Genomic DNA, 15,076 nt, shown 5'->3' on the forward strand with positions numbered 1-15,076 from the left:
CTCGTGATCTTCAGCTTCGTTTTGGACACCAGTTTTTTTATGGCTCCAACTGATATTTTACCAGCATTTTACCAAGAGTGCTTGTGCGCATTGTGTCAAACTTTCAAGACAGACTCTTGATAAAAGCATAGACACTGAAACACTGCCAGTGTTCCTCACACCCAGATCAAATACAAAATACGTTATCAATAAACCTTAACCAAGCCTTGATGTATTGGAACCAGTGAGACTGGTAAAGATGAATTTCCTCAAATCTCAAATTTAAATGCTTTATTCATCTCTACCACTTTTCTGTATCCAGCACCTTTTCTGTAACAAAAGTTTCTTTGATTTTCGCCTTGGGGCCCACTTAGTGCCAGTTAAATAGGCAAGAAAGAGGCTCTGTTACCTGGTTAACTAGCTTTAAATATCAGCCCCTCTGTTTCTGGCATTTCCTCTTTATTCTTTTATTTCCAGCTCATTTAGAACTAGGGCTGGGATTCCAGTACTGTGAGTCTTCATTCACAACAGCCTAGTGAATCTTGTACCTTTTTTCTATTCCTTTTTTTTTTTTTTTTTATATAATTGCAGCAATGGTCGTGAAATGGCAAGCATTTCTTAGGGCATCTTCTGGAGTCATACAGTTACAGCTTAGTTTATTTGATATACCGCAAATGTTAACACAAAAAGTTAAATCAAAGCGGTTTCCAAGTTAAAAACAAGGGGGACCATTCTGAAATCATTAAACGCAAATAAAATAAAAATAAACAAGCACAAATAGGGAAAAGGAAAAGTTTTTACAATAATTTTGTAGGTAAAAAAATAAGGGAAGGAAAACAGCGCAAGGTAAGGAGGAGAAAATAAAAAACATCTCGTAACCAAGATAAAATATAATTATGAAGAAGTCAGCTCAAACGCCTTTGTAATATAAGGCTTTTAGTTGTGACTTAAATTTTTTAAATGATTTTTCAGCCCTTAAGCATAAAGGGAGAGAGTTTTACAAAGTAGGGGCTATTACAGAAAAACAAGAATCACTATTGATGTCTAAGAATATTTGCCTAATAGAAGGAACAATTAACAGGTTTTCCTGGGAAGAGTGAAGGTTCCGTTGAGGCAAATAAGGAGCCAAATAATGCCAAAAAAGAAGGGAGACCCAAAGATTGAATCTGAAAAGTATATTGTACTTAAAAGGAATTCTGTAAGCTACTGGAAGTATATGTTCAGGAATAATGTGATCATATTTAGACCGATTATACAACAGATGAAGTGCAGTATTTTTCAGAAGTTGAAGATGACGAAGTTGATGATATAACACAGGAGAAGCAAATCCACAAACACACAAGCGTACACCCAAGGAGTGGAAATGTCCAAAGAAGACTGGTGAACTCGGATATATTGCTTAAAAATCCTTTATTTCTTCAAAACAGTGATTCATTGACTCGACATGTACATGTTTTGGCCAAAATGGGCTAAGAACATAAGAATTGACGCTGCTGGGTCAGACCAGTGGTCCATCGTGCCCAGCAGTCCGCTCACACGGTGGACCCCAGGTCAAAGACCTGTTGCCTAACCGAGTCCAGCCCTACCTGCGTTCATTCTGGTTCAGCAGGAACTTGTCCAACCTTGTCTTGAATCCCTGGAGGATATTTTCCCTTATAACAGACTCCGGAAGAGCATTCCAGTTCACTACCACTCTCTGGGTGAAGAAAAACTTCCTTACATTTGTACGGAATCTATCCCCTTTTAACTTCAGAGAGTGCCCTCGTTCTCTCTACCTTGGAGAGGGTGAACAACCTGTCTTTATCTACTAAGTCTATTCCCTTCATTATCTTAAATGTTTCGATCAGGTCCCCTCTGTCTCCTCTTTTCAAGGGAGAATAGGCCCAACTTCCCTAATCTTTCACTGTACGGCAACTCCTCCAACCCCTTAACCATTTTAGTCGGTTTTTTTTGGACCCTTTCGAGTAGTACCGTGTCCTTCTTCATGTACGGTGACCAGTGCTGGACACAGTATTCCAGGTGAGGGTGTACCATGTACAGCGGCATGATAACCTTCTCCGATCTGTTCATGATCCCCTTCTTGATCATTCCTAGCATTCTGTTCGCCTTTTTTGCTGCCGCTGCACATTGCGCAGACAGCTTCTCCCAGTACTCCCAAGTCTCTTTCCTGGGGGGTCTCTCCAAGTACCACCCCGGACATCTTGTATTGTATTGTATCTGGGATTTTTGATACCGACGTGCATTACCTTACACTTATCATCCCGTGATGACTTAAAGTTTGAGTTAATCTTTGCATCCTAAAGCCGGCAGTGTTGTTTCAGCCGCCTATGGATTATTGGATAAATGCTTTTATGTGAATCTATTTTAACTTCATTGCATGATTTGCAAGACTCCTGAGGTAGGCCATTTTGGCCGAAACATGTACATGTCAAGTCATTGAATCACTGTTTTGAAGAAATAAAGGATTTTTATGCAATACATCTGAATTCACCAGTCTTCTATGGACATTTCCACTCCTTGGTGTACGAAGTTGATGTTGAGGCTGACCAATTAAAGAATTACAATTAATCAAATTTAGAAAAGACCAAGGAGTGTAAAAGAATCCGAAGTGACTTAAGATTTAAAAGTAATCGAATGAAGCGTAACTGACGAAGTGTTAAAACTGAAGAAGAAGCAACTCTAGAAATATGAGAATGAAATGATAAAGCATTATGTAATGTTACTCCGAGAATTTTAGTGAACATAGAATATAGCAAAGAAGTACCTTTCATAGTAAAGTATGGAAGGTTCGATAGACATTTAATAGAAGAAAAAATCATAGTTGAGGGTTTTGAGAGTTAATTTTTAATCTATTTTGCATTAGCCAATCAGCCACCTGGTCCAATTTTTCAGAGATTAAAGAAAAATCACCAGGGTACAATGAGAACTAAAAGGATAAAGAAGTTTTATATAATCAACATAAAAAAAAAAAAAAGTAAAACTAAGCGACTATAGCAGTGATGTTATTGGAGCAAGAAAGGACAAGCGCCCCACCGCATAGGAGGGGTAGTGGCGACAAAAGGGCCTAGGCCATTGCCCAGGGAGGGAAATAGAGGGGAAGGATGGGAGGGGCATGGGGAGGGGGGCAGAACGAAACAGGCAAGGGGCCAATTAGGAGCAGGGACGTAAGTACGAGGGGCAGGGAGAGTGAGGGTGAGATGACCAGGGCGGAGGCTGCAATTTGGCCTTTTGCCAAGGGAACATTGTGGCGTTCCCTCCCGCCCCAAAGGAAACTAGTTGCAGCTATAGATGCAATAGCGGGGGGGGGGTCATAGGCACAGCAAACAGCCAAGAAGGAACACAGCGTTACATTTGTTGATAGCAAAAGAAGTGGCAATATATTGCCTTGCAGAAACAGGTGATGTAAACAGTCAAAGAGGCATGTCTCCCTGCTTGGATGGCGGGGAGGCCGTGTGGCATTGACTTCGACAATTGACAGGATGGGGAGAAGGCAGGGGCAGCTTGAACGGCTCTCCCAGGAGAACAACGGTAGCCCAGCTAGATATACTGGGCAATCCACAGATGAGTTGCTTGTTATAAGAATTGATATGCAGCGATATGATGTTGTGCAATGGTATCTAAAATGTTCATTGTTAATGAATGTGATGATGTGCATTGCTATTTAAACGTTCATTGTTAATGGTTTTGGTATGTTGGTATTTGCTGTTTGAAGATGTTTGTAGTTTGGCATTTATGGCTGCGGCTGTTAAATCCACAATTGTTGACGAGCAGCAGGTTTGTGTGGTACTTGCTGGTATCCTGAGAGGAAGGGGGTGGTAGCAACAAGTGCCGAGTGCCAATTTTGAGATATTGAAAAAGTATGGGCTGCTAGGCGTCACCCTTCATAATGTTCCCTCCCTGAAGATGTGAATAATTCATATGCAGCACCTCTAGCTGCTGCCAATCTATAGTATGGAAGACCTGACTCAGGCATTGAACCAGGGGTAGTCCTCATAGTAGTGCACCTGACCAGCCACTTAATGTTCAGTATTTAATTAATGTATTTTTTTCTTAAATTTCTGTCTTCTATATTTTTTGTTTATAGTCATGATTATAAAAAAGTATCCATCAGGTTTACAGTTTGATATATTTTCTTCCTGTTTTACTTTATTTCAGACTCTTTCTTTGAACGAGATCTCCTCCAGTTTATTTGTGTTTTTCCAACAAATAATCCATAACAACATTTTAAAGATTCATAATCAGTGAGTACATAATTTAAGAATTTATGCTTGGTAGCTGTGTAGCAGGGGGAATTTGGGGATTGGGAAGATTTGTATTATTTATATTATTAATATTGTTTTTATATAATTATAAATTTTGTAATATTTATTTTTGTATATTTTGAAAATTTAATAAATATGATTATTATAAACAAAATGATTTGGCTATATAGTGGTACCTTGGTTTGCGAGCATAATTTGTTCTTGAAGCATGCTCGTAAACCAGAGCACTCGTATATCAAAGCGAGTTTCCCCATAGAAAATAAGGGAAACAAGGATAATTTGTTCCACATCCCCAAAAGACCCCCCTCCCCCCGAGGCCACTGATGCTGCTGGCTTTACCCCACACCGGGAAATGGCTTCTCTCCCCCGCTGCACATCCTAAAACTAGCACACACACCCCCGCCTGCCTGAGGCCACTGGCGCTGCTCGCTCCACTCCCTCGCTTCACCCTACCCCGGGAACCGGCTTCTCTCCCCCCCATGTCCCACCGCCAAACCCTTACCTGCAGCGGACACTAGCACACGCCAACCCACATGACATACACGAGCCGGTGACGAAAGAGCCTGTTTCCCTTCTACTGATCCATGTTGGGCTGCTGCGGGGCCTTGAGCATCTGCGTATGCTCAAGGCCTTCTGGCTCCCACCAGCATTGAGCATATGCAGATGCTCAAGGCCCCGCAGCAGCCCAGCATGGATCAGCGACGGGCTCTTTCAGCACCGGCACGCGTATGTCCTGTGGGTTGGCGCGTGCTGGTGTCTGTTGCAGGTAAGGGTTTGGCGGTGGGCCGTGGGGGGAGCGAAGCAGGTTCCCGGGGTGTGAGGTGGTGTGGGGGCTCGCATATTGAGTCAAAGTTTGCAGGAGTGTTTTGCTCATCTTGCAAAACACTTGCAAACCGCGTTACTCGTAAACCAAGGTTTGACTGTACATGTTAAATGAGGTTTCCTTTATTGTTCCACAGATCTGTCCAGATCTTGTAGGTTGTTTGTTGCCCTTTGGGATATGAAGAGTAGTCAATTGCTAGTTTTTTGTGGGGTACTATTTGAGCTCCTTTAATAGAAACATGGAAAAATATGAACTTGGTGGGTGGATTATTGATGTTCTTTTGTTCCACTGTATTGTTGTTTCTTGTTTACGGTAAATTATCAATAAAAATGATTTAACATAGAAACATGACGGCAAATAAAGGCTAAATGGCCCATCTAGTCTGCCCATAATGCTTCTGCTGTCATGTTTGTTGCTTTTTTTGATTGTCCATAGTTCATATGTTACTTGTTTTGAGCAGAACAGACTTATTTGTTAGGAAAGATTTTTTCCCATTTCCCTACTTCACCTAATTTTGATAGAGCTCTTGCGTGCTTGGGGACTAACTGTAGATGGCAGAAGAGCTCCCAGTGAACTTGGAGGGTTACAGAAAAAAAATCCAAAGTGGATTCCTTCTCCACAGGCTCACGGCCATGGGGAGATACCCACTTGTCCAGAAAGACATACCTATCTACTGGAAAAGATATATTAGCAAGGTAAGAACCTAATCTTTTTGATGAAGAGGCAGAAAGGAGCATACATATGTTTTCATCTATGTACCATTGATTTTCTTTTCTGTCCCATAGAGTATTCAACAGGGAATGAAGTGGAGGATGTTTGTGAATGCTTCTGATTTCAGTGCCTTACAGTTTAGTCCTGTTTCGAAATTTTAGGATTATCGGGGGGAAAGGCGTGAAGGGGGAGAGAATGTTTTTTTTAATGCCTTCTAAAGTTACAGCGTTTATATTGTTTGTTTGTTTTTGGAATCATATTTATTAAATTTTCAAGAAAATACAATCAAGTACAATAATGCAGCACAGAAGCAAAGCTGTCATATACAACAAAACGAACAACAAAGACAGTGTTACAAACTTTCCATCCCTACACCCATCCCTCGCCATCCTAGGAGTGTGAGGGAAAAAGACAACAAAAACTCAAGTCAGGGCAACCAAGTAAGACATGGCTGCATGCATGTGGAGTTAGGGTATCTAAAAAGGACTGCCAAATAGTAAGCAACACTCATCGCTGTTTAGACAGATGAATAGTTTCCATAGTCAGAAGATGTTGCATACGCGAGCACCAGTGGCCATAAATAGGACTCAGGGGATCTAACCAAAGAAAATGAAGAACCTTCAGGCCCGAGAGAATCACCCTTTGAAGAAAAAGCTTAAGGCTTCTGTATGTAGGATGTTGAAAGTCAAAAAGCCGAAGCAGACTATAACTATTACAGTGCCATCTGGTTTGCCACTGGTTCACCACCTTCACTTACGCTGACGACATTCAACTCTCCCATCCTCTAAATCCAGAAAATAAAGATGAAATACTAGAGATCAATTTAAAATTAGAGAAGGTTAAACAATGGCTTAGTTCCCACATGTTAGCCAAAAACAAAAGCTTTACTATTTACTTGGAAACAGGGAATAAATTTGACTGTCCCCTTTACTCTTGATAACATTCACCTAGAACTTGTATCATCCTTAAAAATTCTTGGTGTCACCATCGATAACAAATTCTCATATCACGAGCATATAAATGATATCGTAAAGTCTTGCTTTTTTAGATTACGTATGATTCGGTCAATTTCTGTTCCTAGAGCCAAAATCTCTAAATATTCTAATTCACTCTTTGATTATTGCCAAACTTGATTATTGTAACTCATTATTAATAAATATTACACAAAAGGAAAAGAAACGATTACAAATTATCCAAAACACTGCCGTTAAACTTATTCATAATGGTAAAAAATATGATCACATTCTCCGTTTCTAATTAAATCTCACTGGCTCTCTATTAACCACCGCATTACTTTCAAAATTGTATTATTAGTATTCAAAACCCTTGATACTAATGAACCCCAATTTATCAATAATGCACTTATTCCTTATAGTACGTCGCGTTCCCTTCGGTCCACCAACCTAAAACTCTTAGTTGTTCCTTCCCTGAAAATTATTGGAACTCGTCGACAAGATATGTTTTTGGTAATAGCACCACAGCTTTGGAACTCTTTACCTCTGCAACTGAGAGAGGAAAACAATCTGAGTCATTTTAAAAGTAATTTAAAAAGCTTTCTTTTTAAAGATGCTTTTAATCTATAAATTATGTTTAAAAGATTTTACTTTAATCTTTATATATTCATTTTCCCTCTCCTAATGTTTTTCCCTTCGTTTATGGTTATTTTCTATACCCTGGAAAAAATTGAACTGTAGTTTTGCCCTTTTTTTGCTTAGTGTTTCAGTTGGTCTGTATGTCTGTCGGTCCTAATTATTGTTTTAAAAATAATTTTTTTTTTTTTTTAAATATTATGTATAAATAAATGTTCTCTTTTTATGCTGTAACTCGCTTAGTAAAAAGCAATTCATCAAATTAAAATAAAACTTGAAACTTGATACAACCGACCCTGGAAAAGATAGCGGACCTGAAAGTTTGCACCAGGGGATAGTCTCGAAACATGTGTGACAGGGTGGCTTTAGGGTAAAGTTACAGCGTTTTTAATGATTGAATGCCTAACAAGCTTGTTTTAATTACGTATGGGAGGATGAGGGAGGCATGTGAGATCCCAGTGTTCCCAGGATTTTCCTGACAGATGTAAATATAGTGACCAGAATGTTAAGAGTTTAAAAAAAGGGAATTTGTTTTGTTTTGTGATTACCATAAATATGCAATGTATATACATAGTAAAATAAATGAGAACATTTCTGTTATCAAATAATTCAAAATTCTCTGCTTAACTTGCTGGCAAACATGTGACCATTATAAAAAAAAAGAAATTTTCAGTGCAATAGGTGAGACATTCTAGACCAGGGGTGTCAAAGTCCCTCCGAGGGCCACAATCCAGTCGGGTTTTCAGGATTTCCCCAATGAATATGCATGAGATCTATTTGCATGCACTGAACATAAGAAGTTGCCTCCGCTGAGGCAGACCAGAGGTCCATCTCGCCCAGCGGTCCGCTCCCGCGGCGGCCCATCAGGCCTATTGCCTGAGCAATGGTCCCTGACTATTTCTATAACCTACCTCTACTCCTATCCCTATAACCTACCTCTACTCCTATTTGTACCCCTCAATCCCTTTGTCCTCTAGGAACCTATCCAAACCTTCTTTGAAGCTCTGTAACGTGCTCCTGCCTACCACAGCCTCCGGAAGCGCGTTCCATGTATCCACCACCCTCTGGGTGAAAAAGAACTTCCTAGCGTTTGTTCTAAACCTGTCCCCTTTCAATTTCTCCGAGTGCCCCCTTGTACTTGTGGTTCCCCATAATTTGAAAAATCTGTCCCTGTCTACTTTTTCCATGCCCTTCAGGATCTTGAAGGTTTCTATCAAATCTCCGCTTCTCCAGGGAGAACAGCCCCAACTTTTTTAGTCTGTCAGTATATGAGAGATTTTCCATACCCTTTATCAGCTTAGTTGCTCTTCTCTGGATTCCCTCAAGTACTGCCATGTCCTTCTTGAGGTACAGAGACCAGTACTGGACACAGTATTCCAGATGCGGGCGCACCATTGCACGATAAAGTGGCAGGATGACTTCCTGCGTCCTGGTCGTGATACCCTTTTTAATGATACCCAGCATTTTGTTTGCTTTCCTTGAGGCTGTGGCGCACTGTGCCAACGCCTTCAATGTTGTGTCTACCATCACTCCCAGGTCTCTTTCAAGGTTACTTACCCCTAGCAGTGATCCCCCCATTTTGTAAGTGAACATCGGGTTCTTTTTCCCTACATGCATGACCTTGCATTTCCCTATGTTGAAGCTCATTTGCCACTTTTTGGCCCACTCTTCCAATGTCATCAGATCCTTTTGGAGATCTTCGCAGTCTGCCGTGGTTTTAACCCTGCTGTATAGTTTGGTGTCATCCGCAAATTTAATGACCTCACATTTTGTTCCCGCCTCCAGGTCGTTAATGAATATATTGAACAGGAGCGGTCCCAGCACCGATCCCTGCGGAACTCCGCTCGTGACCCATTGCCAGTCTGAGTAATGGCCCTTTACTCCAACCCTCTTTTTCCTGTCTGCCAGCCAGTTTTTGATCCATCGGTGGACCTCCCCTTGCACCCCGTGGTTCCATAGCTTCTTAAGCAGTCTTTCGTGTGGTACCTTGTCGAAAGCTTTTTGGAAGTCAAGGTAAATGATGTCTATGGATTCCCCTTTATCCACCTGGCTGTTTACCCACTCAAAGAAGTACAATAAGTTTGTGAGGCATGACCTACCCTTGCAGAAGCCATGCTGACTTGACTTTAGCTGTCCATTGTTTTCGATGTGTTCACAGATGCTGTCCTTAATCAGCGCTTCCATCATCTTTCCCGGGATCGAGGTCAAGCTCACCGGCCTGTAGTTTCCTGGGTCACCCCTTGAACCTTTCTTGAAGATGGGCGTGACATTTGCTATTTTCCAGTCCTCCGGGATCTCTCCAGTTTTTAATGATAGGTTGCATATTTGTCGAAGTGGCTCTGCTATTTCGTTTCTTAGTTCCTTGAGTACCCTTGGGTGAATGCCGTCCAGACCTGGCGATTTGTCGCTCTTTAGCCTGTCTACCTGCCTGAGGACATTCTCTTGGCTTACCTCTAGTTGGACCAGCTTATCATCCTGATCTCCATTTACGATCTCTTCGGGTTCCGGAATGTTGGTTGTGTCTTCCCTCGTGAAGACTGATGTGAAGAACTCATTTAACTTATCAGCTATCTCTTTTTCCTCTTTTACCACTCCCTTTCTATCTCCATCATCCAAGGGTCCCACTTCCTCCCTTGCTGGTTGTTTCCCCTTAACGTAGAATGATTTGAAGTTTGTTGCTTCCCCCGCCAGTGTCTCTTCATATTATCTTTTGCTTTCCTAACCACTCGGTGACATTCCCTTTCTTGTTCTTTGTGCTCCTTTTGGTTGTCTTTTGTTTGGTCCTTTTTCCATTTTTTGAACGATGCTTTCTTGTCACTTATCGCCTTTTTCACTGCATTTGTTATCCACACTGGGTTTTTTGTTCTATTTTTTTGCACCCTTTCCTGAACTTGGGGACGCACAGGTTCTGTGCTTCGTGCACAGTGCCCTTGAGTAGGGTCCAGGCTTTTTCTACGGACTCCATCTTCCTTGTGTTGCCATTGAGTTTCTTTCCCACCATTTTCCTCATGGCATCATAATTCCCTTTTTTGAAGTTGAGTGCCGTCGTTGTGGTTCTTTTCACCTTTGATGATCCAATTTCTAGCCTGCACTGGATCGTGTTGTGATTGCTGTTTCATAGTGGGGCTAGTACCGCCACCTCCTTTACGGGTCCCCCTAGTCCGTTGAAGATTAGGTCAAGAGTGGCATCTCCTCGTGTTGGTTCCGTGACCAGCAGTTCCATGAAACAGTCCCTCGTGACCTCCAGGAATTTGGTCTCCCTCGTGCAGTTTGAGTGCCCGATATTCCAGTCTATCCCAGGGTAGTTGAAGTCCCCCATCACCACCACACTTCCGCTTTTGCATACCTGCCTCAGTTCAGCCTCCAGGTCCTGTCGATTTCTTCCGGTTGTCGAGGTGGGCGATAGTACAGACCCAAATTTATGTCTGCTATAGTTCCTCCAGGTAGCTTAACCCATAGTGATTCCAAGCCATCCACCCTTACTGTTGTTTCCATCCTGGTTGAGAGTATGGAGTCTTTTATATATAGCGCTATTCCTCCACCCTTTTTGTGTGTCCTGTCTTTCCTGTAGAGTTTGTACCCTGGTATGGCCACATCCCATTTATTGTCATCAGTCCACCACGTTTCTGTGACTCCAATTACTGCTTTCATTGTATGCTAATAGATCTCATGCATATTCATTGGGGAAATCCTGAAAACCCGACTGGATTGCGGCCCTCAAGGAGGGACTTTGACACCCCTGTTCTAGACAATAGGGTTATTTCCCCATACTTGCATGCTGCAGAAGGAATCATAGAAACATAGAAAGATGACGGCAGAAAAGGGCCAAGGCCCATCAAGTCTGCCCACTCTATAGACCCTCCCCTTAATACTATACAATGTTTTACCCTGACCCACTTAGGGATCCCACATGGGCGTCCCATTTATTCTTAAAATCTGGCACGCTGCTGGCCTCGATCACCTGTACTGGAAGCTTGTTCCATTGATCAATCACTCGCTCCGTGAAGAAATACTTTCTGGTGTCGCCGTGAAATTTTCCGCCCTTGAGTTTGAGCGGGTGCCCCCTTGTGGTTGAGGGGCCTCTGAGAAGGAAAATGTTATCTTCCACTTCTATACGTCCATTTAAACGTCTCAATCATGTCTCCCCTCTCCCTGCGTTCCTCGAGAGTGTAGAGCTGCAAATTGTTTAGTCTTGCCTCGTACGAGAGACCTTTAAGCCCTCTGAATTTTTCATTCCACCTCCAGTGTACTTCACAGACCAGTTTAGGGCTGTCTACAGTCTTTTCCTTTTGCATGCATGACTGTAGCTGTGTGTGTGTTCTGCTTTCCTCATTTTATTGTTTTAAATTCAACATAGTTTCATTCCCTTTGTGGGTATTTTCGTATTTGAAGCAAATTTGGAGCTCTGCCTGCTTGAGAATTCATAGACTTTGGTCTGCAGCTGACAGGTCGATCCCTTTTGGGTATCTGTTAGCCAATCTGCATACTTGTCATTGGAGCTCAGGGCTGTCCCTGAAGTAGTCTTTCCTTCTGTTAAGCAGGGGTCAAGCAAAGACTGTTAGCCATGCTTAGGAGGCTAAGCGGTTTTCTGCAGCGTGCTAGCTGGTTTTTCATGCCTCCGCCTGTCCTAGTGCGCATCTGGTGGTCTGTAGGGGTGGAAGCATAGTTAGACAGAGTCTGACCGGCAGCCTGAAGATCGGCTTTGAGAGAGCATGCCCAGCATTGTGGCAGTGAATTCTATGGCTACTGAAGAGAGCTGGAAGCAGGTGCAGCCTAGTGTATAAAGTCACAGTGAGTAACTCAGAACTGACAGCCTGTTAGAGACATTGGGGAAAGTTTAAAATGAGATGTTGTCTTTGTTTCTAAGTGTTCCCCTGTGATCCCCCTCCTGAAAAATCCTAAAATCACCAGTTTTAAGTTTTGGGAAGTGTAAAAAATATTGTGTTTTTGGCATGAATTTGATACTGGCGGCCATTTTGGATTTTTAGTGATTTTTTTTTTTTTTCCCTTCTCCCTGCTTCAAAACTTAGTTTTTTGCCTGGAAAACTGCTGCGATGGAATCCTCTGGGTCTCCTCATGTAACTTCATGCCAGGTTGGCACAGATTTAGTGCTTTTTGCAACTGGGGAGGGGGGGGGGCTGTATCAACCAGCTCAGCTGCTCCCTCACAGAAGCAGGTGATTAAATGCTTGGCTAGCACGGTGGGATGGCCTCCATTGTTTTCGGGGCTCGGCACGGCTGGTTCTTCGGTCAGCCAGGCTGCGGACCCTCCGCAACATAAGAAGCACAAATTTAAGTCATCTAAGGGTGACTATGCCCCAGGGACCAGATACTTTCTCTGACTTTATGAAGTTTTTGTGATCAGAATTTCAAAGCAAATGTTCTGCTGCTGGGCGGTCTCCATCCCACCCTAAGGTATCTTTGGGCAGCGTGATACCCTTGGGGAAGTCCTCGTCTCCACCTGCTCTAGCTGTTGCTCTACTTGCTCATGTTCTGGGGGATCTGTATCCTGATCCTGACCTCTTTGATCCATTGTTTGACAGTGTAGCCTTTCCCGGATCACAGGATCCAGACTTGTGTGCTGGATCCGTGGATCCCTTGAGAGCTCCAGATCCTGGTGGTGATCCTCCTGTCCTGTGCTTATTTAAGTTTGTGGCTCTGCCTGATCTTATTGCTGAATCTTTGCAGGAATTGAACTTAGTGACTCAGCCAGCTCTGTCCACTTCTTCTTGTCCCTGGCTTTGTAGTGTGCGCTCGCAATCTGCATCCTTTCTCTGGCATCCGGATATGAGTTTTATGATCTCCGAGCAGTTTGAATCTCTGGAAGGTCCTTTGAAGAGTGCTAGAGCTATGTCCCGCTTGTATCCATTGGTGCAGGAATATCAGCCGCTTTTGTGGCAGCCCAAGGTGGATTCCTTGGTGGCACAGGTGACTAAGCAAATGGCCACCAGGATGGTCTCAGGACTCAAGGATCTCCCATATGAAGAATGTCTAGGTAAGTTGCAGCTATACTCGCTTGAGGAATGCAGAGAGAGGGAAGATATGATAGACATGTTCAAATATGTTACTGGCTGTATTGAGGTAGAAGAAGATATCTTTTTGCTTACAGGACCTACGGCAACAAGAGGGCATCCGTTGAAACTCAGGGGTGGGAGATTTCATAGCAACACTAGGAAGTATTTCTTCACCGAAAGGGTGGTTGATCGTTGGAATGATCTTCCACTTCAGGTAATTGAGGCAAGCAACGTGCTCGATTTTAAGAAAAAATGGGATAAGCATGTGGGTTCACTTCGGGGAAGTGCTTAGGGGGGAAGGTCCTTAGAGTGGGCACACCTCTCTTCTCAGTAATGGGGGGGTTGTGTTGAAAGATATGCAGGACCACCATGTAGATGTGGTCATTAGGACACTTTTAGAAACGGTCAATTTGAGGCATCGGAGCTGCTTTGTCAACATCTTTTGTTGCACTTGCCTGTCTCTCTCAGCTGCTCATTCTAGAGCATGACTTGGTGGAGCATCCTCCTCAGCTTCTGATGGCTAGGATGGATTACATAGCGGATGCCTTATTTTACCTTTTGAAAGTGCTGGCCAATGTGTCGGCATATTCCATTTCGGCTTGCTGAATGCTCTTGGTCAGGCAATGGGCTGGTGATTCCACTTCCCAGGCGACTTTAGCGAGCCTGCCTTTTAAGGGGCAGTTATTTGGCAAAGGCCTGGATGACCTCATGGATTCAGTAATGGACCATCACTTGAAGACCCTGCCTGATAGTAGATCAAGATCCTCTAGGGGTTCTGGGCGTTCTAATTTTTGTGGCTCCAGACAGTATGTACATTCCACATGGGAAAAAGAATTTCCCAGAGCTCCCGAAGTCGGTACGCCAGCTACAGGTGTTCCCATCCTTCCACCACCCATCCTGCACACCCAGCCAGAAAGTCACAATGACGCCAGGATGCTGGATGCTCTGCTGCGAATAGTGGGGGCTGGCTCTTGGAGTTTCTGCTTGCCTGGATGTGCATTACAGCAGACCAGTGGATCTTGGACATTATTTGATTAGTCTCCAAGCTGAAATTTACATAGTCTTTGTGTCAGATTGGTGTGTGGATTCTCTGTCCAGATGCCTGGACAAGGCACTCGGAGTCCAGGCTTACTGGATATTCAACCTATAGATCCGATGCCACATGACCTCTCAGGCTCAGGCAGGTACGCTGTATATTTTATTGTGCCAAAGAAAGGCTCAGAAGATTGGAGGCCTATTCTGGATCTGTGGCATGTGAATGCGGCTCTCAAGATTCCCCACTTCCGAATGGAGACCATGCGGTTGGTCATTGCAGCAGTGGCTCCGGGGAAATTCCTAGACTCCTTAGATCTTACGGAGGCGTACTTAACATTCCCATATTTCTGGCCCACCGCAAGTTCTATGGTTTCATGTTCTGGGACAGTATTACCAGTTCTCAGCCCTGCCCTTTGGGCTGGTGACAGCGCCTTGGACCTTCACCAAGGTGATGGTGGTAGTAGCAGCTTACCTGAGGAAGATGGGTTGCCAGTTCACCCTTATCTAGACCACTGGTTGGTTAGAGCTCCCTTAGCCGAGGGATAACGCACAGTGGAGCAGGTGCTCCAGGTGCTGGTAGACCTGGGCTGGATTGTCAACTTCAGGAAGAGCCATCTGACACCCACACAGTCGCTGAAATACCTGGGAGTCCTCTTCGATACAG

The 15,076-nt window shown here is 43.4% G+C and overlaps 1 protein-coding gene across 1 annotated transcript in view; it reads left to right on the forward strand.

Annotated features, from left to right (window-relative positions):
• Window positions 1–15,076, forward strand: part of TERT (telomerase reverse transcriptase) — a 183,359-nt gene that overhangs the window by 152,886 nt on the left and 15,397 nt on the right. The window contains exon 8 of the mRNA XM_033929798.1: window positions 4,135–4,220. Within this exon, the coding sequence (XP_033785689.1) occupies window positions 4,135–4,220 (86 nt within the window). The remainder of the gene's footprint in view (window positions 1–4,134; window positions 4,221–15,076) is intronic.

The sequence above is a fragment of the Geotrypetes seraphini genome, chromosome 2, assembly GCF_902459505.1.
Source record: "Geotrypetes seraphini chromosome 2, aGeoSer1.1, whole genome shotgun sequence".
Lineage (NCBI taxonomy): Eukaryota > Metazoa > Chordata > Amphibia > Gymnophiona > Dermophiidae > Geotrypetes > Geotrypetes seraphini.